We start from the raw sequence: 26,608 nt of genomic DNA, 5'->3' as shown, positions 1-26,608 counted from the left end.
AAACACGCTGACAACATCCTATCGCGAGACTGTCTGTTCGTGTTCACGTCGCCGAGGTCTCTGTGTGTCAACCCTGACAGACACAGAAACATGGCTGACTATCGAGAGGCGCCCTTGTCCAGCCGGCCCAGAACACTGGACCCAGCCGAATACTTCAGCCTCTCTCCGGACCAGCGGCGTCTGCAGGAGGAGAGGGCCGCCCTGAGGGCCACGATGAAGAGGCAGTACCAGACGCAACTCAACGACCCCCACAGGAAAGCTCTGATCGTAAGTCACGTTTAGCCTGCTAAGTCTGACCTTGTACCGATGCATCATGGAATACCACCTGACTGGGGGAAATGATAATGCATATCGCCGCGTATGGATATGTGGCAAGCTTTACACATCTCTATATGTCTGTGTACCGAGCTGGGGTTGGTTTTGGGGAGCTAATAGTAATAGTGCCCCTCTCTGGTTGTGGGGGTGACGAGCTACCACCATCCGGATGCAGAACGATGCAAATATAACACTAAATTTATGGACAGAGTGTACGCCGATAATATGCAAGGAATTTTTCCTGGATACATGGTGTACAGGTTTTTGCCCTTGCTTGCTTGCTTTGTGCCGGTGGTCCTTGGCCTCCCCTTGGGGACCGCTGGGTACTGGTAGGCAAACTGGCTAGTAGTCGCTCTATTGGTAGAGGGCTGCAAGGGATTTTTTTCCTGGCTACATAGTATACAGGTTTTTACTTTTGCCTGCTCGCGGCTCTGTCAGTATTGATTGATTGACTGATTGACTGAACATTTTCATTGTGTGAAGCGCATTGAGTTGCATCTTGTAAGAAATGCGCTATACAAATAAAATTTGATTTGATTTGATTTGATTAGCAAAACATCCTGATTCCTCTCATGTCTGGTCTGTTGTTGTTAGTTCAGTTGAAAGCCATGAGTTCGTGAGTTTAGAATGATAAGGTTCTATCTCTGTTTAGAATGATAAGGTTCTATCTCCGTTTAGAATGATAAGGTTCTATCTCCGTTTAGAATGATAAGGTTCTATCTCCGTTTAGGGTAGTTCAGAGATATTGAGCGTCAAAGTGTTTACATTCCATTATGTTTTGTGAGATGGAACCTTTGTATTTTATGAATTACTAACTAAAAAATGTCAACATTTTAAAAATAACACCACACAGGCATTAATAAACACCTAATGGATCAGATCATGTAAAAAACTCAATTTGGACAAAAATGGAGATAGAACCTTATAATTCTAACGTCACGAGTTATCTGAGGACGTCTATTGTCCTCAAATGTGCAACTTGTTGATCTTTTCCTAGGTTATACAGGAATCAACCAGCTCGGGCCCATGAACATGTTGTGATAAACAAACTAATATTATGAGAATATTACAGATGCCTAACCACAATACTATGTTGTTTTTAGTCATTAATTTAGCTTAACCCTTTGCAATACTCCAGTTTATTTAGGTTTCAAATGCATGTTACAGCAATAAGGATTTGACATGTCATGCAGAACAAATCAAAAGATCAGTATATCAATAGTATGCTCAGTAACTGATGTCCTCCTTTACGTACAGTATGTGTTATGTTCTATTCTGCCTCTGCTTGCAGGAAGACCCCGCCCTCACACGCTGGGTGTATGCACGTACCAACCCCTACCCCCACTTCAGACCCACAAAGAAGACGTCATTGATAGGGTTCCTCTTCGGAGCGCTGCCCCTCTTTATCTTGTATAAAGGCTTCAAAACAGACAGGGTAAGACACGCACCCCCTCCTTCATCACTAGATATTCCTCCTCCTCCTCCTCCACCTACTCCTCCTCCTCCTCCTCCTCCTCCACTTCCCCCCCCCACCTCCTCCTCCACTTCCCCCCCCCACCTCCTCCTCCTCCACTTCCCCCCCCCACCTCCTCCTCCACTCCCCCCCCCCACCTCCTCCTCCTCCTCCTCCTCCACCTCCTCCTCCCCTCTCAAGGAGTCCAGAGTGTTCAGAACGGAGCAGATATAGACCAGTGTTTCCTCTATATGCATTTATTGGTGGCGGGCCGCCACGAAATAATTTCCTCCACCACTAATTGATTCAGACAGTCCACTTTGATTCAGGCTGCGCAGAAAGGCAGCGAGTTATTATGACCGGAGAACAGAAAAAAAGCAGATTGAAGCTAGATTTAGGCCGCTTCCAGACCAACATTTCGTTACGATTTAGGGCGTAGTTATTTACAATATGTTACAATGTTGCAATTAACCTCGTCGTTTGTGTTCGCACTGCAATCGAGACTGAATCGGATAGTGAGGCGACGCGCTTTCAAAACAGTTTTGTGATTGGTCCGAATGTGTGTGTGTGTGTGTAATGCGCGTTCCGCATGTTCCGCTGCAGCTGTAGGATATATTGGTATTTGATCACCTTGTAGGAGTGACGGCAATAACAGGACGATTTAGTCGTTTTGCCGGTAGAAAAACAATCATGTGCGCTTTATTCTCTCTCTCTGCATGCGTACTGACAACAACAACATTCATTCATCTCCGTCCCACTTATATCACGTCATATCACCCGCTAAGCAGCATGGGTGATGTAGTAAACAAACATATAACAAGGCTTTATACAAGGCTGGAACGCCGTGAATTATGAATACTTTGCTCGCTAACGAGCGGTCACTACAACCTTCTATATAAAATCACCTGCTCGGCTTTAATGACTTAACCGCTATTTAAGAAATTATAATTGTTGCCACCCTGTAGTTTTTGGTGAAACTTCGTCTTTGTTTTGAGCGCCAGTGCGACAGATAGCCGCTCCGCCACTAATGTGAAAAATCCTGGAGGAAACACTGTAGACCCTAGTGATTGAGAAATTATGGAATCAGATCAACATTGCACGGTGGGATGGAGAATCGCACTGAGAGCCTATATCCACCAGAAGCTCCAAATCTTTCACTCAGTACAGCTGATGTCTTCAACGCTGTGAGTTTGAAGGCTTGGTTTGGTTAGAGATGATAGCCGACCATCTCATCGAAAGACCTTGATTTGTTGAATCTTGTTGAAAGTTTGCCCACCAATAGCTTTCCAGGACCAGGGTTGGCTCTATCCACTACCATACTAAGCCCGACACCCTTCTCAGGACTTCCAACAGTTGGTTGAAACATTTAACGCCGGTTTTACAGACAAGGCTTAAGGTCATGTTCTCACATGAAAGTCTGAATCGAGACCCGGAGCAAGTGGATGAGTTCGCAACATTGTTGCATAAATCATTTCTCTGATTTGCGTGCTCACAGCCCTTCTTGTAGACGAAGTAACATACGCAATCGAAGCAAGTTGGTTGGTCAGAAAAATTTAAAAATGCCCGTTTATCCCGCTCTTATCCAGATCAACACGCATGCGCTGTTGTTTTCCTATGGACTGCCTCGAGCAGTGTTCTCACCAAAAGCGAAGCGAAGCAAAGTGATGGATGCGTCGTTTCTAATCGGAGCGAAACCACCCTTTGCAAGCGGAGCATCCGTTGGTTCTTTGCTGCGGGAGCGACTTCGAATGCGCTTCGAACCGCTCCAAACGACGCAGAGCAAACACATTTTATCCTAAACTCCGATTCCAAGTGAAGCAAATGTTCTAGTGAGAACACACCCTAAGTCTAGTCCTAGACTAAAAAGCATATTCAATGGAGGTTTTACATTGAAGGGGGACTAAGCCTAAGTCTTGTCTGGTAAACCAGCCCTTAGTGTCATAAAATACTGTACTGTACTGTACTGTTTTGTCATTGAACCTCGGTCGGCCTAGCCTACATTAGAAATCATGTTAGAAATGTACTTTGCATACTGTTTATCTCTGTAGAATGCTGACCGACTGCCTTTTGGAGCCTTTGAGGTGCATTCATATTAATTCGTTCATACCTTGGAAGATGACGTTTCTCCCTTTATGAAATGTTGCCACAAATAACAAGTTATCAAAGCCCTTCCTTGGTGTTCATCAGATCCAAGCCAACACAACTTGAGGAAAAGTTTTCCCACTCAAATGCAATTTCTAAATGATCAATTGGAGCTCAAGAGGCCAGTATGCCAGATAGGAAACATAATGCAGGCCTACATTTGTGCATTATCATCACACTGATCTGTCATCAACTTCAGAGTATAAAGTGCATAAAGTGTTTTAGTGGTGAGATGAGTGATGAGATGAGACAGACAGTCCTGATTCATCTCATCAGTCATTTGTACCTACCAGGTTATTTCAGTTCATCTTTTAGATTATATATATACTTTTTTTTTTTAAATTAGAAATATAGTCGGGGGTGTATGAGCCGCGTGTTCACACTGAACTCATCCGTTCTTCAGCTCCGCCACCATGTCTCTCACTGTAACGCTGAAGAGGACAATTCCATTGAGATGGCATCGCCTCATTTTCCCTCTATTGTTATTGAAATTCCCTCCCTGAGTCTCCGCTCTGAGACATGTCACCGAGACCTTGTTACTGAGTGCTGCTGTCAAGCTGGGCTGTAATTTGCTGCTATTTCTCTATTGGGAGAAAGAAGGGCTGAAATTCATAAGATGTTCACTTATTTTATAAAAGAAATGCGGAGAGTTATATTGATGGAGGTTATGTAGGTGATGTTGCTGTGTCTGTTGCCATGGTGACCTGATGGCTGTACTCACCCTGCCTTCTCCCATCTTGTGTTTTCCAGGACAGGAGAGAGGAGGAGATCAAGGCTGGGAAAGTGGACCGCAAGTTCAAACTGGCGTATTGATGTGAAGATGTAAATAGTGTCCAAGTGTAACTATTATTAATATCCAAATAAACCTTTATTGTTAAAAACAAAACAAGTGTCTGGAAACTGAAGTGTGCTGAAGCTGGTGAATGTTGAAAAGAAGCAAATTAATGATGTTTGTTGTTTTTACTGAAATAAGTGACAATGACTTGTGGCAGTAGCCTGTAAAATGTGCAGGAGTTGGTCTGTAACACTCAGAAGCCCGTGACCTGTTGTTGACATAATGGAGGTGACTATCACTTTAAAGAGACACTTTCAAAGACATACACCCACATTTATTTATTCACTTTTTCCCCAGTGCAAGGTTTGCTAATGAACTGAACATTCAATGCAATAGGCAGAGAGCAAAGGACACCACGTCAAAGTGCTTTAAAATTGACTGAGCCATGGTAGAATAGTGCTACTACACCTGTGTGTGTCTAAATGTACTTGATCTTTTTTTTGGGTTACTTTATGATTGCATTCCTTTGCTATATGTACATAAATGTCTGTCTCACTGGTCCTCCTGCATCTGGTCATGTTGTATGTGCTGTATCTGCCTTTATCCTCTTTCTACTGTTCGCTGGGCCTCCAGTTGGGGTTGAAGTGGCTGCGGAGCGACTCCCAACACTGGTAGTAGCTCTTGTCCAGCCTCTGGCACGTCTCCAGACCCCACTTGGTGACGGCCATGCTAAAGGAGGACTCAAACATGAAGGCCTGAGAGGGGAGGAAGAGAGGTCAACAGGCGTGAGGATCAAACCATTTCATGGAGGTCAAAAAGCATAAGACAAGTCTATATCAACTGGTTATGAGAATCAGTCAGCCTAGAAGGAGTGCATTGCCATGTAACAATATATTTCAGTCCCTCACTTGTGTCATTGTGGAGTTGAAATAAAGTGAGTGTGAGTGTGTGTTTACCATGGTCCCCTCAGCCACCCTCTCTGGTTCGAGAGGCGCGGTGCTGTTCTTCTCGAAGCAGCCTCCGTCGGGGCCGTGTGGGGTCATGATGCTGTGGAGACTGCCCCCTCCTGGCTGGAAGCCCTCCTCCTTCGCCTCGTAGTGGCCCTTGATCAGGCCCATGAACTCACTCATGCAGTTCCCTACAGAACACACAGGGGGAGCTCTGACAACACTACACAAATGCCAGGGGTGGTCACTAGATGGCCATGTAAGAACAACAAACACGGACCAGGGTAGAGCCTGTCAGGCTGTCATGGGCAGGAGTATGAGCTACTCACTCTGAATCTAAGGGTTAGAGTTCATGTCAGGGGTGCTTTCAGTTGTTTTGCAATTTGCGCAAAACAGACAAGTCTAAATGCAGGCGGCGTATTGGCAATTTGTGTCAGTGGTACAACAGGTGAAACTAACACTGCGTTGGGAGTGCTGTCTAACTCAAGTGTGTAGCGGTAGGCCTAATAGAGACATGTTCATGGCAATGAGCAGGTGAGGTAAGATTCTGGCCTTGAAAAATAGCACAAATATTTCTGACGCGCCTCGCGTTTGCGCTAAGACTTAACTTAGACAGTACCGTTTCTCCAAGAACAAATATCCGAATATCCTCCAAGATCTCCAGGGACCCGACCCACCCTGGGCACGTACTCTTTGTTAAGCTGCCCTCGAACAGGAGGTACAGGACCCCGGCCGCTAAGACAAACAGACTGAAGGACTGCTTCTACCACAGGGCCGTCAAGGCCCTGAACACAGAAAAGGCCTAAGTTCTGGGCCCAGGACAGTCCGGACGGATTGTATGGCAGCTAGTGCTGAGGCACAAACATTTTCAAGCCTGCAAACTGTGACACTTTAAAATAATGTGAAAAAATACTTTTGTGCAATATGACAACCCTAGTTGACTATCTGTGCAGTATAGTACAGTGGATTGTGTACATAGCCTTTATTGATGTAAACCAGCTCCTTCCCTTCTTGTGATTTTATGCTTTTATGCTTTTTCTAAAAAAAATAAATAAAAAAAAATCCTTTCCTAACACCAGGGGAGCCACCCCTCCTAAATGTCGTTGTTTGGTACCTGTACTGTAGCAATGACAAATAAAGTCCATTCCATTCCAAATAGAAACTCATCACCTTCAGGGAGATGTATGTACACTCAAGGAACACTTTGTTAGGAACACCTGTACACCTTCTCATTCATTCAGGTGGTATAATGGTGAGGGGAATGTTTTCTTGGCACACTTTGGACCTTGTTAATACCAGTCAATCATTGCTTGAATGCCACAGCCTATTTGAGTATTGTTGCTGACAATGTGCGTCCCTTCATGGCCACAATGTACCCATCTTCTAATGGCCAGCATGATAATACCCCATGTCACAAAGCAAAAGTTGTCTCAAACTGGTTTCATGAACATGACAATGAGTTCAGTGTTCTTCAGTGGCCTTCCCAGTCACTGGATGTGAATCCAATACAACACCTTTGGGATGTGGTAGAACGGGAAATTCACAGCGTGATGCAATCATGTCATCATGGACCAGAATCTCAATCAATGCCACGAAGAATTGAGGCTGTTTTTAGAGCATAGCGAAACCCTACCCAGTATTAATATAGTGTTCGTAATAAAGTGTTCAGTGAGTATGTCTCCTTCCATTTACATTTGGCATTTAGCAGATGCCTTATTCCAAAGCGACTTACAATCAATACATTTGACTAAGCAAGTGAATCATCAGTTCACCAGTTGCAGCAGGAAGCGTAATCTAGCTCAGGCCCGGGGCCATTGGCAGTCTCCGTGATAGAAGGAAAAAAATAAAAATAAAAAGTTACATTTTTATATATAGACACTGAAGAAACAGGGGGCAAGGGGCGCAGTAGAGGGGCGCAGTAGAAGTCTTAGGGGAGCACTGTCAGGAGACACAGTGCTGGGGAGTAGTAGATGTCTCAGGAGGAGCAGTTACGGTGTAACCTGAAGAGATGGGTCTTCAGTCTCAGACGGAAGATGGGTAGTGACTCTGCGGTTCTGACAGCCGTGGGAAGCTCATTCCACCAGCGGGGAGCCAGTGTAGTGAAGAGACGTGATCGGGCAGTGCGACTGCCGTGTTGGCGTAGAGGTGGTGGAGACCAGAGGTGGGGCCAGTCGGCCAGCAGAGGTGGAGGAGCGGAGTGAACGGGCTGAAGTTTGGGGGGGTGACCATTGCCTGCAGGTAGGCAGGGGCTGTCCCTTTAGCTGCCTGGTAGGCAAGCACCAGGGTCTTGAATCTGATGCAAGCTGCTATCGGGAGCCAGTGCTGGGTGCGAAGGAGAGGGGTGACATGAGAACATTTGGGGAGGTTGAACACCAGACGGGCAGCAGCGTTCTGGATGAGCTGCAGAGGTCTGATGGCGGAAGCGGGGAGCCCAGCCAGGAGTACGTTGCAGTAATCAAGGCGGCAGATGACCAGTGACTGGGTCAAGAGTTGCGCTGCTTCTCTGGTGAGGAATGGTTGTATCCTTCTGATGTTGTATTGATATTGACAGGTGTGACAGGGGAAGGACAGTATGTGACCACTTAGGCGAGATGAGGAGTCCTGTGCTCGACCAGAGGGGAATGAGAAAAGAAGTAGGCGTCAGAGAGGGCTGCTGGTGTAGCTGTGTTCTCAGGTGAGATCCAGGTCTCAGTGAGAGCGAGGAAATTGAGGGCCATGAGCGACGCATAAGCTGAGATAGCCTCTGCTTTCCGGGCCGCTGACTGGCAGTTCCAGAGACCGCCCGCGGCATTGAAGTCATGGTTAGCAGAAGAAGGTGGATAGATGAGATTGGAAGGGTTGCGAGAGGGGATGTAGCGTCTACGTGTCCTCCTGAGTGTCAGAAGAACAGGAATAGGGAGAAAGCACATTGTGATATTAGTCAGTAGAGGGGAAGAGGGTTAATGGACAAACAGAAGTAGGAGTAGCTAAGTGCACTCAAGGTAGAACAAGAGAAAAGTTTTTTTTTTTAATAGAGGATACTTAGTATGCTTAGTGCCCTGGCCTTCCTCTCAGGCCTTCTTCGATCAACTCCCATAGATAGACTCCTTTGTGTTGTTGTCACAGAGTCTTGACTCCCACAGATAGACTCCTATGTCTCGTTGTCAGGAGGCTGTCGCTCTCTGACCGTCCGGATATCAATGGGGGTTCAGTAATTGCTGAAGGCTTGCAGCCCCTCCCACTAACGATCACTAAACGACCGGGCAGGTGAACTCACTGAGTCGAAAATGGATTGACTAGCTGACTAATCTGACCAGCTTAAATACCTGTTCAACTGGGAAAACCCCCTAATGCAAATCTAGGCCAATCAGGCTTCAGAGACAATGGCTTCTGCTGAAACTAACAGCAGGCCTCAATGCCTACCACCGCGAAGATAACCACCGCAACTGCCAATAGCACAATAGATTAGGTTAAATTAGCTTCACTTACTTCAACTACAAAACAGATGTGTCACCTCACTGAGTCGAAAATGTATCCTTCCTAGCTGTGGCCATTACTGCAGTCATAAAGGGTAAAGGGTCTTACGGTGGTAGTAGGGGGGGCGGAAGGTGCGGTCAGCCACGCCCCAGCGCGGGGGGAAGATGACGAAGTCAGCGATGGCCACTCCTGGGCGGGTGGATTTGGCCGTCAGCACAGTGAAGATAGAAGGATCCTGATACACAGACACAGAGGACGGGTCAGTCACAATGATGGAACGTGTTGTCGGTGTGGCCTCAGTGCTGTGTATGTCAGTGAGAGGTAGGGCTCCTCCCCACCATACTGTACTGTGTGTGTGTGTGTGTGTTTGTGTGTGTGTGCGTATACGTGTGCATGCGTGTGTGTGCGTATACGTGTGCATGTGTGTGTGTGCGTATACGTGTGCATGCGTGTGTGTGCATATACGTGTGAATGCCTGTGTGTGCATGTGTGTGTATACGTGTGCATGCGTGTGTGTGTGTGCATATACGTGTGCATGTGCATGTGTGTGTGCATGCGTGTGTGTGTGCGTATACGTGTGCATGCGTGTGTGTGTGTGTGCGTATACGTGTGCATGCATGTGTGTGTGTGTGTGTGCGTATACGTGTGCATGCGTGTGTGTGTGTGTGCGTATACGTGTGCATGCATGTGTGTGTGTGTGTGCGTATACGTGTGCATGCATGTGTGTGTGTGCGTAAACGTGTGCATGCATGTGTGTGTGTGTGTGTGCGTATACGTGTGCATGCGTGTGTGTGTGTGTGTGCGTATACGTGTGCAAGCGTGTGTGTGCGAGCGAGCGACGGCGGCGGTGGCTCTCACCGCGTGGTCGAAAGCCACGCTGTTGATGACCATGAAGTTCTCCAGGTTGTATTTGTAAGGCGTGTAGTTGCCATGCCAGGCGACCACGTTGAACGGGGAGAAATCCTACGAAACATAACAAACATCAGTAACAACACGGACCCTCACGCGCCTCAGATTAAAGGGATTTAAATTGAGCAAGGCAAGGCGTTGAAAGGCCAAAAAAACAAAAAGAACAGTCTTCTTAAATTCTCAGAGAGACAAAAACGCAGCATGACACGTAAGTAAAAAGTGGGAAGATTTTTGAAACGCGGCGTGTCTTCTTTCATTCTTTCATTCCCCCTCTTTCTTTCCATTCACCCTGTTCTTTGTGATACTCAGGCCCTCAGGTATTTTGCTATAATTGGCTCCACAATCAAACTTTCCCAAACTTTCACTATTTGGAAGCTCATAGAAGGAAGGGAAGGAGAGGCGACCGCGGTGTAGAAATATTTCTTTATCTTGATTGTTAAAACCACAAAGCAATTTTATATAGCAGTTCTGATAATGTTGCTGTGAAAGAGACATTCAATGGCAGCTCTAAAATCAATATAATTCATTACAGTCTCAAGCTGCTTTCAGTGGTGACCTCTGTACCCTAATCTCACACACACACACACACACTTCCAATCACACAAACATGCGTGCACCCCCCCCTTACACTCACACTCAAACTCAGTTACTGGTACACACTCGGATACAGTACAAGCACGCACACACACACACACACACACACACACACACACAGTCACCATGCACCCCAGGGGGTCGGAGGACCCCACGGCAGGTAATCTTTTGGGCATTACAGTTCCTGTGATAACTCCACCAGACTCCATTAAAACGGAGCAAGAGAAGAAAACACTCACACACACATACACACACACACACACACACACGCACACACAAAACACAAACATATTGGCCCAGTCAAGCAAATAATAAGTTAATTTGAGCAATTTCAGCTCTCTGCAGGAGGACCAAACAGCAGGACGAGATGGCAGCAGCCCCTACCCAGAGATGAAGCCTGCACTCCCCCCCCCCCCCCCACACACACACACACACACCACCCCTTCCTTCTTCTGTGTTCCCCCACCCACCCACCAGTCTCAGGAACGGGGGGGGGGGGGGGGGGGGGAGTGTGTTAGTGCCCCAAACCCAGTTCTGACCCAGAAAAAAGTAGAGAGGGGGAAACAGAGAGTATGGGGAGGGAGGGGGGGGGGTTAATAATGAGGGACAGGTCAGGTGTACACACCCCTCCCTGTGTGTTCCCTGCTCTGCATTAAGCACAGACACTGCTCAGAATCGTTTCCACGGTTACCTCCATTACCCCACCCCTCCTCCCACGTCCTCCTCCCTGTCTTTGTAAAAAAATAAAATAATAATCCTGTCAGACATAACGAGTCGATCCAATTACTCGCCCGACAGGATGTTTTTTTGGGGGGGGGAATCATTCCAGAGTGAAATATGCTAAAATTAATGCTTAACACGAGAAACGTTTTTTCCTCCGATGAAATGATATGCAGGTAAGCTGTAACTCCGGGATGCGTTAACTAATTATGAATTTAAGGCTGGTAAGGGAGCCGAGACAAGAGCCTGCTGATCGCACAACAGTCTGACGTTTCGTATCAAATCGTCGGGGATGGCAATTCAATAGATTGAATTCAATAGAATCATGCTAACAGGCTAATAGGCCTCACGCAGTCTGTTTCCATCTATTAATATTGACAGTACGCTACTACACACACACTCTAGACACATGAATAAACCAAAGTACGTAGTCGACAGGAACTGATGCCATGGAAACACACTCTACTAAACACACACACACCGATAACTGCCACACTCAATTGGACATGCATTACACACACATGCATGCATGCATGTACGCACATACCCACGCACACACACACACACACACACACACGCACACACACACCCACACACACACACACACACACACACACTCACTCAGGCATACGCACGATGCAACACATACCTGTTGGCTGGAGAAGAGCTTGCCCTGGTACTTGTTGATGACAGTGTAGCCGGTGGACACTGTGCGCTCCTCGTACCAGGCCACGGGAACCAGGAAGTCCCTGGGATTGGCCAGGCCGTTGGCCCCTGTGACGATCATCGGTTCACAGGTCAGAAAAAACGAACGGGTCAATTACGGTAGTATGGTTGTTTGTATTGAAGACTTGACAAAGGCTACGGTCGAAACCGTTGTCCTATTAAACCCCAATCTGTTGCATCTGGAACTTGAATGTGCGGCTTCTAACTTCTTTTAGTAGGGTTGTTTGGCCATAGACGTCAGTGATCAAGATACGGATTGGTAATATCCATATACCCGACAGTGTATGTAGACAGACATTACAGTGATAAGCCCCAGAAGTCTCACAAGAACGGTGTAGGCCTAGGACATGATATGGGTTGGAGGGGAGATGAAAGGGGAGGTGAGGTATGATACGAGTCAGAGGGGGGGGGCAGGTGTGTATAGTGTTGACAGATAGAGATAGATAGAGATAGAGAGGAGGTAAGGAGGTGGTCCACACCTATGGGTCCCAGGTCAGGGAGCTCAAAGTGGGCTCCGTACACCTCCAGAACATAGCCTCTGGTCTCCCCGAACACGTCCACACTGAAGCGCATCCCATGCTGGAACACACAGGTGAGAGTGGACAGGGACAGGAGGTCAAAGGTGAGAGTGAGAGAGGTGTAAAGGTGAGGTGAGTGTGGTGGTGTGACAGGTGAGGAGCTCTGACCTGGATGACACAGATCTCGTTGGGCTCGACCATCATCTTCCCAAACTCTGTGGTGACCAAGATCTCCCCCTGCTGGGGCACTGAGAGAGAGAGAAGAGGGAGAGCGAAGAGGGAGAGAGAAGAAGGGTGAGAGAGCGTGGGGGTGGGGAGGGTGGGGGCATCAGGTTATAGCAAAAGCATTCTTTCATGACTATTTTGTGCAAACAATGTTAAAGGCATTTGGACTAACCGATTAGGAAGTCTCCGTCTGAATTGTTGAAACACCTGAGAAGAGACTTAGGTGTTTAGAGTGTGACATTGAACAAAACGATTAGAGTGGATACATTCGCATGAATATGGGTAATGGTAATACTTAATGGAATCACACACACACACACACACACACACACACACACACACACACACACCTGTCAATCATGGAGGTATTGCAGGTGAACATGTGGATGGCAATCCCGTTACGAGATTTGGTGTCCCCAGCTCCACACAAAGTGTGCAGACCCTGCAGACGGAACGAACCAATCAGAATCGAGGACGAGAGAGTGCATTGCTGATACAGCCAATCTCTGGAGAACATGGGTCAGGATTAGGGTCTTACCGTGACAAAATCCAATTTCTTCTCTGAAGACTTAGGGATGGTGAATGGTAACCATCGAAGCTATGGGAGAGGAATCACTTATTAGTACATGCTGTGCATTCTGAAACTAACTCACTCTTGACCCTCACTTGACCCCCTCTCTCTCTCTTTCTCTCTCTCTCTCTCTCTCTCTCTCTCTTTCTCCATACCTGGTTTGGATCAGGTTCCACCTCATCCCAGTTCTCTGTTAGGTTCCCACAATGCATTGCAGTGTAGGGCTTGTGCCGAACGGATGGCAGAATACGATAGAACCAGCTGGAGAACAGAAACAAATTAGCTCAGAGTGTGTGTGAGTGTGTATGTGTGTGTGTGTGTGTGTGTGTGTGTGTGTGTGTGTGTGTGTGTGTGTGTGTGTGTGTGTGTGTGTGAATGAGAAGGCTTCTGTCAATCTGTAAAAAAATAAATAATAGATAGATGCCTCCTTTTATTGGCTGGCCGCGGACAGGTGAAGGCGGAGCCAGAGAGCTGTTCAGCATAGAGGCCATAGGGACAGACCTGAGGGTTGTTCTAGAGACACAACAGAGGTTGATGGACAGGTGAGTACGGGGTGTAGTCAGGTGTTTCACAGCAGCATGGGGTGTTGAGGGACAGTTTATATGTTAGGTAGGTTCTTACCTGTCCTTCAGGTAAGGATCCTGGACAGCGAGGGTCCTCGGAGGAGAATTCATTCCCAAAACCACTCATGTACTGGAGGAGGAGACACGAAGACATTTCAAAAACTGATTTGAGGTCAACGGTTTCCTCTATCCACAGGCAACAGTTAAACTGCTGCTTGATTTGGGTATATCATATACCTTCGCCCTTACTGAACATTTTATATACGGTATATATTGTAATGTTGTATTTGTTAGGATGTTTTTAAATTGACCGTTGTTGTTTATTGTACTCATGTTTTATATTGTATATACTGTGTGTAGCCTACAGACTTGCCTCAGTTTTGCTTCTTGCAGGTCGTCATTGCAAATGATAATCGGTTTTCAATTGACCTATCTGGTTAAATAAAGGTTAAATTAAAAAAATATATATATATCAGGCTGGATGTTCAGATCATTGACATGGCTCTACTCAAATCAGCTTTGCCTCAAAGCCTTTGCGCAAGAGATGTCCCCTTGCCTTGTCTCTCTGCAGTCGCTTACAAGTAAAGTACCAATGGCCATCATCATCAATAATGTGCTATACTAGAGTTAGCTTTAGAGTTCATATATTGATAACATGTTGACTGTGATACTCATTCCACTTGGCAAAATACCGTTGCCTACGTGACGGTTCTGAACTCACGGCACGACCCCCTTTCTTTCCCTGTTGGGGAACATAACGGAACTTGGCTCGCATAAATAAGAAATCGCGCTGAGTCATTGCGGGTCTGCAAAAGCGCAAAAATGCGCGCCCACGTGAGGCCAACCACTGGTAGAGAGTGTGTGCGTAAAGTTTGGATGAGGAATAATCTTCCGTCTCGCCTATTTGACACAGTTTCAGCTAAGACCTATGGCTAAATACAAACCGCAGTGTACCCATATACCTACAGATTATGTGTCGACAATACTAAAAAAAAAAGAGACGTAACAAGTTGTTTGTCAATTAGGTTAGCCTGGCGACAACTCGTGAGTTTAGAATGATAAGGTTCTATCTCCGTTTAGAATGATAAGGTTCTATCTCCGTTTAGAATGATAAGGTTCTATCTCCGTTTAGAATGATAAGGTTCTATCTCCGTTTAGAATGATAAGGTTCTATCTCCGTTTAGAATGATAAGGTTCTATCTCCGTTTAGAATTATAAGGTTCTATCTCCGTTTAGAATGATAAGGTTCTATCTCCGTTTAGAATGATAAGGTTCTATCTCCGTTTAGGGCAGTTCAGAGATATTGAGCGTCAAAGTTTTTACATTCCATTATGTTTTGTGAGATGGAACCTTTGTATTTTATTAATTACTAACTCAGAAATGTCAACATTTAAAAAATAACACCACACAGGCATTAATAAACACCTAATGGATCAGATTATGTAAAAAACTCAATTTTGACAAAAATTGAGATAGAACCTTATAATTCTAACGTCACGGACTGAGCTCAATAGTACGCCGGCGGCGCGCAGAGAACATCTGGGCAGCTGCTGAATCCAGCCCTCTGATTGGTCCGTTGGGGAACGCCCCCAGAACACGAGCAGGCCGTTTGACAGCAACACTGCAGATGTGACTGCAGGTATTCTATCATTTTGACTTGGGTGAATAGACTATTTAAAACATTTAGACATCAGATTCAAAAATCTCGCTATTCAGATTAATCTAGATGTGAATTTAGCTATCTAGATGTGAATATTACACTCCTTTAGTTATACTTTTTTGAAACTTCTTGATGTTTATATGCGATATAAAGACAGCAATAAATGTCAAGTGAATAACTCAATTAAAGTCAAAACATTGAAGGACATTTTTTAAAACTAACTAAGTTTGATAATAGCCTACATGTTGAGTTGTTGTTCAAGTTTACTGAATGCATCTCCTTACCTTCAACACAGCCATTATGCTTGCTTTCGAAACCTTTTTTCAACTGGAGCAAAAAGGGACTGTCCAAACGCACCGGTTAAAATGTAACTAACTTTAACTCCTGTGGCTCTCACGCGTTTACATTAACATCCCAACCCTCGCTTCCCGTGAAGGAATGAGTAGAAAAGAGGAGTGCAGGGCTGGATCTATCCTTTCTCTCCATATGGGTTTAATTAAGACCAGCCACGGACTGTGACGTCACCAGCGGTTCCCCTGCGTTCCTCAAAAGAGGGGGGCGGGTTAGAGCTGGGAGTCCTGGGACAGTTTGGGGTCGGGTGGACAGAAGGTGCGCAAACAGTGACTGAAGCCATAGCCTAAACAAACAATCTTTTGAAACACCAAGTGGGTCCAAACACCAAGTAGATGACTTATGATTCAGGTAGGCATGACACACGTCGGATGACTTGTGTTGTTTTACAACTACAAAGATGGCAGTTTGTCTGTCTAAGCCTATACATGTTGGCTGGGCTGGGCTGGGCTGCAGGCTGGCCTGGAATGTGCATTTATACAAATATGAAAGATGTCAACAAGCGTTGTGTAGTAGGCTATATGGCCCAACAGGACAAACGTGGATGTAAGATATAGACTGCTAGGAAACAGGCTAATCAGGTCAATAATGTTCAACTGGTTTCTTGTGGCTGATCAAATTCAGTGTGACAAGAACCGTCAATCTAATGAACATAAAGGTTGCGGTTTAACATGGAGACGTTAATAATTAGAATAGAGCTAAGAGGTAAACGACTACAAGAGCTAATGTTCTTGGTTGAGACCACTCTGCTGCCTGATACACGAGTAGGCCATAGGCTATAGCTAACATGTCATTCGATTTCGGTTCAGTTGTTCTCATCAAGCCAATTATTTTTAAATCAATAGATACTGTATATCATTCATTGAAATGACCAACTTGATATCTTACATATTGAAACCAGGCTATTAAACAAAACGAATTCTGATCTGAAAAAAAGAGAAGAAATGACATTATAGGCCAAATTTATTCCGTCTATTTCTTCAAAAGACGGCAAAATGGGGACCTAAAATGTCCCCATCAGCAGTATCAAAAAGAATCAATTTCCTTTTCTCATTCTACCCCCGATTCATTTCTTTTCTTTTTGGGAGGTGTCTGGTTGGGGTAAATGACGGCAATTCTCATAGCGACGCGCAAATAAACTCGGTGTGGCAGAAGTAACGGTTCTCCGGCGGAGCGTGCAGACAGCCCTGGGCCCCCCGCTGCGAGGCAGTTAGGGTGCTGTGCCAGAGACGAGAAAGCTCGATGGCGGAAAACATCACGACCCAGTCTGCGGAAATTGATCTGCTCCTTGGATGGAGGAAGAAAATGAATGATTTTAATTTTGTCTCCCGAGTTTGATGATAGAATTCTATATCTAGTAGGCTATTCGGTGCCTCTCCGGGGTAGGCCTGTGTGTTCTAAGGAGGGGGGGGGAAACGCCATCAGAAAAAGAGCCTATTGCATAGACTGACAGTTATATCTATGCATGAGTGAGTGGAACAGAAATCGTTTGTTATTAGGAGCCTGTTGGTAAAATAATGGTCAATTGTATTCATATCTAAGCTTACCTTGAGTCATCGATCCATCCAAATATGCCACATACAAACACATTAACACGCACACGGACACGCACACGCCCAACATCCAGGTACACTCTTCGCTGACCTGACCATGGCATTGTAAATAGTCAATAGTAAACAGCTGCCAGATGACAGAGAGGTATAGAACAAGTGTACAAACCCCTCTCTGACCCTTTTATGAAACCGTCACTGACTCTGGTGAGTGAGAACGTTGCCTGCATGCTGGACCTTGTATGTGCTCAGTGCCACCTGGACATGACCTGGCCCACAACTGGCCCATCTAACCTGGCCCATCTACCCAATCAGAGGACAGTAACCCGGAACCCCAAGACCGGGGGGTCTGTCACCCTCAGTCTGTCTCCAGTAACTCTGGGCACCGGTGTATCAGGGTGTGTATGACACTGAGTGTCTTAGCTGTGTGTGTGTGTGTGTGTGTGTGTGTGGGTGTGTGTGTGTGTGTGTGTGTGTGTGTGGGTGTGTGTGTGGACACAGGGCGATTGTTTCTCTGAGTCCACCCACCAGTGGGTGGCGCTCTTTTTTCAATAGGAGAACTAATTTGCCACAGTGAAATAGTTTGGAACAGTGAAAGACATCCATCAGAGAGCAGACACATGCAGTATATAGGCATAAGGCATTTTAACTCAACTCAGTCCATTTATTTTCCAGCAGTTAGTTAGTTACGATTATCATTCATTGTGTGTCATACCAATATGTCAACATAATGACCTACTGTAATTAGAACATTGGAACAAATGTTATGAGAAAGGGCCATGCCCTTTAATACAGCAAGGCCTGAATATCCTAGCCTACTTGGATGTGCTACACCTTTGCAAACACACATAAACATATAATCTCCACACACACACATGCATGCACACACACATGCACGCACACACACACACACACACACACACACACACACACACACACAGCGACCCGCCATATCCACTTAATGCTGATTAGATTTGCAAGGACATCCAGTATACCCTCGCTGTCTATCCATTTTCTTAAATGAAGTGTGACTTCCTCTCCCTCTCTCCCTCTCTCCCTCTCCCCCTCTGTGAGTTGAATCTCCCCCTGAGTCCTACTCCACTAATGTTATGCAAATGGTTTAATATGAAGATGAAGACTGTTGCTGCGCGCGTCGCTCTCCCGGGTCATGCCCTTGCGTCTTCCACCACGAAAGTTTTAACGAGGAGGGCATTATTCGGGAGTCATTAAACGATGCCCTCTCTGACATGCCCCCCCCCCCCCCCCCCCCAACCCCCTCCTCCTCCCCCCACACACACACACACAGCCCTCCTTCCCCCCCCTGCCCCGCTTTGGCCATTAAAGCTCCTCACACACCCACACTAACACACACTCTACTGATGCCTTTTAGCACTGGCTCCCAGTTTCTTACACATCACAGTGTCACAGAATAGAAAATTACACTCTCCTCCCACAGAGAAAATTGCTTTGGAATTGCTTGGTTATAAATGTGTTCTTTACGAGAGGGAGGGGGGGGAGGGGCGGTGAGGGGAGAGACAGGCGATGGAAGAAAAAGAAACAGACACACACAAACATAAATAATTACTTTACTAGCGCTGTATGGACAATTCGTACCGGTGGTTAATCAGAGGATTTACCAATTACCTTACAACAGAATGGATTTGTGTGTCTCTGTGTGTGTGTGTGTGTGTGTGTGTGTGTGCGCGTGCATGCTTTTGTGCGTGCGCTTTTGTGCGTGCGTTCATTCGTGCATGCGTGCGTGTGTGTGTTTGTGTGAGTACAGAAGTCTCAGCATCAGGGCTGAACAGTACCTGTCGAAGGTCAAAGGGTCAACAATGGTTTCTCCAGGTCCAAATTCAGAGGCCAGGGCCCCACTGGAGGGAAACCCGGAGGAGAGAGAGTGTGTTGGTGTGGACCCCTCTGTATCAATCGAGGAGAGGAGGATGAGAAGGAAAGAAAGAGGAGGATGAGGAGAAGAGCTGCATGAGGAATGGAAGAAGGGAGAGGAGAGAAGGAGATGACTGAGAGCAGACGAACAGTGTGGAAAGGCAGGAAGAAGGCAAAGGAGAGGGAAAAGGGAGGGAGATGAGGGAGAAGATGTGATGTCCCATTCACATGCTGAAGGAAGAACAATACTGACAAACCGCTGCTCAACGTGAGGTGGCTGGAGGGTCAGTCCATCACCTGCTGTAGAGGAGACGGAGAGAGGTAGAGAGAGGTAGAGAGAGGTAGAGAGAGGTAGAGAGAGATTGAGAGCTGATGGCGGACTTCAGTCTGGCATATGTGAAATATGCAGCTGGTGAAAGGGGGAACAAGTCGGCAAAACCAATCCGAATGTTCCGAATTATTCAGAAAAATGTAAATAAAGTTCAAAGTTGTTGAAAATCAATGACACACTCGCTAGTCAAGCCAAAACATTGCGATGCAATGGAGTAATCCCCACTACTCTACACCAACTAGGTAGTAGTGTTGTTGTAGGATTACTCACCGCTATGTAGGAAGTACTGGATGTGTACCTGGATGTGTAGGAAGTACTGGATGTGTGTGTGTGTGTGTGTGTGTGTGTGTGTGTGTGTGCGCGCGCGTGCGTGCGCGTGTGTGTGCATGTGTGTGCGTCATCAGGGGAACAGAGGGGAGTGCAGTTATGACTCCCTCACTGCGGGGGTGTGTGTGTGTGTATGGGGGGCCTGGAGATGGGACAGGAATAAATCCAGTATAGATTGGAGGTCTGCGCTGCCCCCCGCTGGGGACCCTCAGACCTGCAGCGCAGAATCGAAGCGCTTTTCTCCCACTAAATGGACCCGACAGGCCACAGGAGCAGCCCAGCTACCACCCCCACACACTGGGGGCTGCCGGAGACCTAATGATGGTGCTAGGGACCCAAGCACACAATCACCCAGATAGATATACTCACACATACTTGAACTCACACACACACACTCACACACACACACAGGCAGGAACACACACTCTGAGGTCCTATGTGCCCCCCCAACACACTCTCTCCATCCCTGTCAGACTCTACCATTCCCTCAAGTCTCCCACTTCAACACCTCTGGTTCCGTAACTGCAGACACACAATGGATGGCATACCAATACACTGCACCCGGCCTCTCTCTGGACGGAAAGCACACACACACACACACACACACCATTTACACAGAAAGCTCCCCACACATGCACACAACACACACACTGCTCACAATCAACTCCCTGTACCAACAGAGAGGGAAAAAAACAACAGATATGATAAGTTTGGAGCACTTTAGCCAATGGAGAGAGAAAGAGAGGGGGGGGAATATAATAAATTGGCATCACACAGCGTCACTGAGCCACATCTTTCTCAATCCTCCTCCTCCTCCCTTTAACCCGCAGAGAAACACCACCAGCACCAATGCCATTACTGCTCCCAGCCCAAAACACCCACCGACCGCCATTTTGTCTCTGGCCGGGGAGTTAATTTCATTTGAGATGAAGAGTCTGATGAGTTGCTGGGCAGTAGGGCGTGATCAGGATCCAAAGTCCCAGTCCGACTGAACATCCCCTTCGGAGGACATGGCGGCTCTACACGCCCCATTACCTGCTCGCAGGGCATGCTGCGGTGGACATTTTGGGCCAACTGTGGTGTGTCTGCTACCCAGTTTCGAGGGTAATATGTTTCCTTGCGGTAACAGAGGTGAATCTGTTTACACACGCCTCATCGGGATTGCTAGTAACTGCCCTCCAGAAACTTCAATACATCCAGAACAGCGCTGCTAGGATCCTGATGAGGGTGCGCAGATATGATCACATCACCCCCATCCTCAAATCACTTCACTGGCTCCCCCGTCTCCCTCAGAATTGAATTCAAGGTCTCCCTCCTCCTCACCCACCAGTGCATTCACGGTACTGCCCCCCCCCCTACCTCAAGGAACTCCTCCATACCCCTCAGACCTCCTCACACACCCTCCGTTCTACTGCCACCAACCTCCTCAAGACCCCCAGGACCAAGCTCCGCACCATGGGAGATCGGGCTTTCTGCTCGGCTGCTCCCAGCTGTGGAATGCTCTCCCTGACCACCTAAGGGCACCACAGTCTGTGGATGCTTTTAAACAAGGCCTTAAAACCTACCTTTTTAATAGAGCCTTTTATTAGCCTTTTTTAATTGAAAATGTTTATTGTTTTATCTTTCTTCTTGTTTTTAATCTGTAGCACTTTGAGATTGTTTTAATGTAAAGTGCATTAAAAATGTAATGTATTATTATTATTCTCATTATTATTATTATTATTATTATTAAATCAATACAAAGATAACCTCATATTGATATTTACATGTCCATTTCCTTATCATACTGACATCTTAAAATCCTTGGCTTCCAAGGGATTAAGGGTGTGTGAGTCCAGCATAAGCACAGAACAGTACTACTACCACTACTACTATAGGCTTCTAACTTGTGTCTAAACTATTGAATAACATAGGGCTTTATCTTACTGATAGTCTTGATTAACTCAACCATATGCATGAATGACTGATTGATTTATAATCCCAGTACGTTGAGATATAAATATCATTGACGGCATGATGCTTTTCTATGAACTATTTCCCTCAGCATCACAGTGCAGTCAGTTCAACATGTGCTTTCAGTATATGCTACCTGCCTCTGCCACTGGGTGTCGCTAAAAAAGAATAAAAATAAGTAATTTATCGGGCCTTGAACCCGTCAGCATCAATTGCCTTGCCAGCTTCAGCTTCAGCCCCGCGCGCTGTAACCTAGGCCTATAATATATAATATATATATAATATAATCATATTATGATCACCTCCTCCAGGGGAAAGCGAGAGTGGCTGTGTAGGTCGTGTAATGTCAGTCCATGTGTGACTGTCGTATTTGGCTTTCATTCCCCTGTGGGGAAGGCAGAACAGACTGCAATCATCTTTGTAAAAGACACAAAACAATATTCCGCCATAAACTATTCACCTCGCCCTAAATCATCTGGCCGAGATGAAGTATAGCCTATATAACATGCCTGCGCGCATGACATTGAGATATTCGACCTCCGATTTAGACACTTGCTTTTTCCTTTTGGAACCGCGTATAGGCCGATGAACCACATTTTAAACTCATTTCTTTTCATCATAGTTTCATCATAACCACTGCACGGGTGTGAAGTTATGGAAATATGATCTGATTAGTCTTCCATTTGTATCATATTATAATATAATATGTCCATTTACACCGCTTTTTGGAAACGATTTACATAAAACTCAGACAAGGTCAGATAGCAGCGAGGTCCTTAATTTAGCCTAATCAACTTTCATTTGCATCGCGCCATTTGCGCGCGTTATTGCCACTAACTGAATAAATGGACTTCTTCAGATTCAAGGGGGGCTGGCCCGTTTTGATAAGCTCGCAAGATAATTATTTTTGCATATATTACTTTGATTATCTCATTACTGGGATGATTCGGAAAGTACGGAATTTTCGGCAGTTGCGGCGCAGTCGAATTAAATGAAAGCTCACAATCAATAAGGGCAGATGCGCCCATCAAAACACCGCGTAACGGTCTAGGCGACGGTCAACCACACGCGCCCCCGCTCCGAGTTCATCCATTCTATCATGTGGCGACAGTATCAGCAGACACGCATGGGGACTTAAGTGGCCCGAGTCCTTGATTCTGATTCATGCTATCAGAGCAGTAATCAGCAGAGACAATGGGGCCACGAGATTGCTGCGGCTCGCGTCCGTGACCTATAAAGCCTATATGCACCTGTGATGCCTTTAAGAGCGGAGCAGGGCCATGCAGGCCATTCCACGGCTCGTGTTCCACGAATCTATGGATCTATGCACATCTCACCTCACCTCTCCCATAAGTAGACTGTATTGTAGATTTAAACATCTGTGCGCACTTATATATAGGAGACCACAAACAGCTGCTACATATTTAGTGATCCAAAAGTCTGCTTAGAGTGCATGGTCATTTTCTGTGGCATTGAATTCACATACCGCGACATTATGGGTAGCCCACTGTCGTTACTTGAACGTGTGGATTGAAAGGTCCAAAATGTGGATATGCATCTGCAACATGTTCATTCTTCCTTTCCAATATTATTATTATTATTATTAGGCCTATTATTATTGTTGTTGTTATTATTATTATTAATAATAATAATATTATTAGGCTATCTGTAACAGTTTCAAACCAGTAGGAAGACAAAAGACGAAACAGATTTAGTAGCGCAGGCGCCTATTTAAGGAGATAGCCTATAACATCAAGGCAAAGGCAGAATAATCCTTATTAAACAGACTGATATGCCTGGGTGTATTTTTACTTAATCATTGAGGAGAATGAAGCCATTAATCTTGGGTTGAAATATTTAAGTCATCAATTATTTCCCTTACATAAAGCCAAATTATCGAGTCAGTTGAGCGAAATTAGAGCCCTTTGTTTTTTTATCAGGCAGCGTTACTGTTGGGAATTACGGATGATGACTGCGTGCGCGATTGCCTTTGTTGTTCCGATCGGAGCTTGTCGTCCTGAACTCGCGCTAACAAAGTCATTCAATTGACTCCCTCGCGCTCACATTATGCGGGCTGTTAATAACCGCTAATTAACTTTGCTTTCGCGCGCGCCTTAAAAGCCCCCCCCCCCTCTCTCTCTCTTTTTCCCTCTCAAGCGGAGCAGCATCCAATTATGTCATAGCCAAATGAAGACAAGTCACCGGCACCGATGCCACAGACTGCCAGGAACAACTGAAACCTCCGTTATCAGAGTAAACCTCGCAAATGTCCAAATGTCAAACCTCTATCACGATTCAATCAATCAATCAATCAATCAATCAATAAATCAATCAATAAATCAATCAATTAGCAAGTCAGTCACAGGAATGTGTGGGGGGAACAGAAATCTTTCAATGTTTATTGCTCATAAAGGTCTCGTATGACCTATATGACATATACAAAGTCTTAAGAGATCCAAATGGTGGTTTTTTACCATAACCTTTTTGTTTTTGCTTCCAAAAATAACATTTTAAGGCTTTAAAATGTTGAAGCTTCACTTGAATCACTATATTAGTATACTTTTATACAAGGCAACATAAATGGCAGTAAAAAATGTAAAACAATATAATTAAAAAATCACTTAAAATAGCACTTTTATGTTCAAAATATTTGTGACTGGTAAATGTGCACTAATCAACATGTTGGCACTGATGAACAATGTGAACTTTTAAGTAAAACATAAATATTGCATGTTGGTCATTATCAGGTGGCTCATCTTCAACATCTCCATCACATGCAGCCTGAGATGAGTTTGCACACCCCGATCCATAGTTGCTACATGCAACAGAGCACTCAATGTCATGCACACACACACACATACTTTTTACAGAATGATCTTCTTGACCTTATGTAGATTCTATAGATAGATAGCTATAGTAGTCGGTTAAAGGAGCTTCTCCGCTCTGCCACAGTGTCATAGGCGATGGTCCATGATGGCCAGGAGTTTGGTCCTCATCCTCCTATTGGCCACCTCCTCCACAGTGTCCAGGGTGACACCGAGGACAGAACCAGCTTCCCTAATAAGCTTAAAGCTGGTTCTGTCTTCGGTGTCACCTTGGACACTGTGGAGTCGTCTTCCCGTCCCCAAGCATGAAAGAGCCGTAGGCCTAAACGTGACGTCACACACACCACGTTAGCTCACTCTCAAGGAAGACACAAGATCCACTTGTTGATTAATTCATGCGAATTCATTAATTATCGAATATCAGCTTTAAACACCCTAATGGAATAAGATATGCAATTAAGTTCGAAACATAAACCCTCGCATTTTGTAATCAAGAGCACTTGCTGCCAGTTTAGTCTACATTTCGTAAGTCTGTGATTGTCATTAGCGGACCATTAGGCATCTGCAGATCACTCCACACGCAACGAGAGGCCGTTCAGTCCAGGAGATGGCGCCAGCAGAATGATGGAAATATGGAGATAGTAGTATCGACCTTTACGCATAAGATTTGTGTCGACATTTGTGTAGCTCTAATCGCATTAATTGCAGATAGCATGCTTTCCAAGATAACGCACACATATGTTGTGCCTGCGTGTCAAACCAAAAAATCATGTACAATATGAGATACAGATTGTTATGCAGATGCTGCATCATTTGCACGTTAACATGCAATGTAGTCTAAATACTGTGCGCGCATCTTGGCAGGACCTGTTGCAATTCTGAATCGGTTGTTGGAGGTATGAGTGAGTGGAATACTGATATAGACTCATACATTCGTATTGGACAATAAACATGTTTCGAAAGTGTACGACACTGCGCACTGAACAGTACATAATGTGCTATTCAGAACACAATAGAGGCCTGCTAGACCATGTGCTGTGGAAATTATCAAGTTAGGATGTTGTGAAAATACGGCAGGCTATGGCAACGGGTGATGGAGGGGAGAACGGAAGGAGCGCGAGACACGGACACTGCCTCTCCACCCGCGCGCGGCGCGCTAAATAGACCCAGGATGGAAAATCTGACAATTGCGCTGATTTCGTCCCTCGCTAATGCATGCATGCGCGTAATTAGTGCATTTAAACAAAGCACGGATGTCCTGCTGGCTGAAACGGCGGCTGACATCTCTTTTCCCGGGTTAATAACAGTGCGCGGATAAATGAATCAAATTGTGGCCCCCAAATTACATAGCGACTCTAAATACCCGTCTGTATTACGCGCGTCTGTTTGTGACATGCACGCAGGAAAAAACACAACATTTTATATTGTTATTACCTACTCTCATTACGGTGTTGATCTGAGTGCAAAATCGAGCTCGGAAATTCCTGACATCATAAACGCGGGGAATTATTTGTAAGTGTCAAGGAGCACGGTTGCAGCCCCTTGATTACAGCGCGCGTCAAAACCCAAGTTAAGATTGCTTGTGTACATATGGCCTGCATGCTGCAATTTGCATCAACATCAGTGAATCGTTAAACAAAAAAACTAAAAAAATGTCCTTATTTCAATAGGGCTATTCTCTCATTTCATCTCATCTCATCTCATTCAACGAAATGTATTTTCTGTCAAGAAGATCAATGTCGCACTTTCATTTCCACACATGCACGAGCACAAACTAGCAAAAGGTTATAAGGCTATCACTTAAAAAAAA

General features: G+C 45.6%; 2 protein-coding genes across 2 annotated transcripts; one reads left to right on the top strand and one right to left on the bottom strand.

Annotated features, from left to right (window-relative positions):
• Positions 1-60: 60 nt before the first annotated feature.
• Positions 61-4,866, top strand: ndufb4 (NADH:ubiquinone oxidoreductase subunit B4). The gene is made up of 3 exons (XM_080543253.1): positions 61-267; positions 1,607-1,750; positions 4,661-4,866. Exons 1-3 carry the CDS (start codon positions 91-93, stop codon positions 4,721-4,723), a joined length of 384 nt encoding a protein of 127 aa, XP_080399379.1. The 5' UTR covers positions 61-90; the 3' UTR covers positions 4,724-4,866.
• Positions 4,867-5,004: 138 nt separating this feature from the next.
• hgd (homogentisate 1,2-dioxygenase) lies at positions 5,005-16,067 on the bottom strand. The gene is made up of 14 exons (XM_080543251.1): positions 15,859-16,067; positions 13,973-14,044; positions 13,776-13,864; positions 13,507-13,612; positions 13,319-13,378; positions 13,131-13,222; positions 12,953-12,987; positions 12,724-12,803; positions 12,517-12,616; positions 11,961-12,085; positions 9,947-10,051; positions 9,197-9,323; positions 5,642-5,823; positions 5,005-5,440 (listed from the first exon to the last, which is right to left on the bottom strand). The coding sequence occupies exons 1-14, from the start codon at positions 15,871-15,873 to the stop codon at positions 5,297-5,299; spliced, it is 1,332 nt and encodes a 443-aa protein (XP_080399377.1). The 5' UTR covers positions 15,874-16,067; the 3' UTR covers positions 5,005-5,296.
• Between the last annotated feature and the right edge of the window lie 10,541 nt (positions 16,068-26,608).

This window comes from Nansenia antarctica, assembly GCF_963989245.1.
Source record: "Nansenia antarctica genome assembly, chromosome: 12".
NCBI classification, from domain to species: Eukaryota; Metazoa; Chordata; class Actinopteri; order Argentiniformes; family Microstomatidae; genus Nansenia; species Nansenia antarctica.
The sequence above is the reverse complement of the archived record's forward strand: the minus strand, read 5'-3'. Positions and strand labels throughout refer to the sequence as shown.

Coding starts and splice junctions, on each gene's coding strand:
- ndufb4 (XM_080543253.1), top strand. CDS start 91: ATGGCTGACTATCGAGAGGCGCCCTTGTCCAGCCGGCCCAGAACACTG. Junction 268..1,606: donor CCCACAGGAAAGCTCTGATC/GTAAGTCACGTT, acceptor CTCTGCTTGCAG/GAAGACCCCGCCCTCACACG. Junction 1,751..4,660: donor AAGGCTTCAAAACAGACAGG/GTAAGACACGCA, acceptor TGTGTTTTCCAG/GACAGGAGAGAGGAGGAGAT.
- hgd (XM_080543251.1), bottom strand. Junction 13,379..13,506: donor TGGAACCTGATCCAAACCAG/GTATGGAGAAAG, acceptor CCTCTCCCATAG/CTTCGATGGTTACCATTCAC. Junction 12,086..12,516: donor CCCTGACCTGGGACCCATAG/GTGTGGACCACC, acceptor TGATCGTCACAG/GGGCCAACGGCCTGGCCAAT.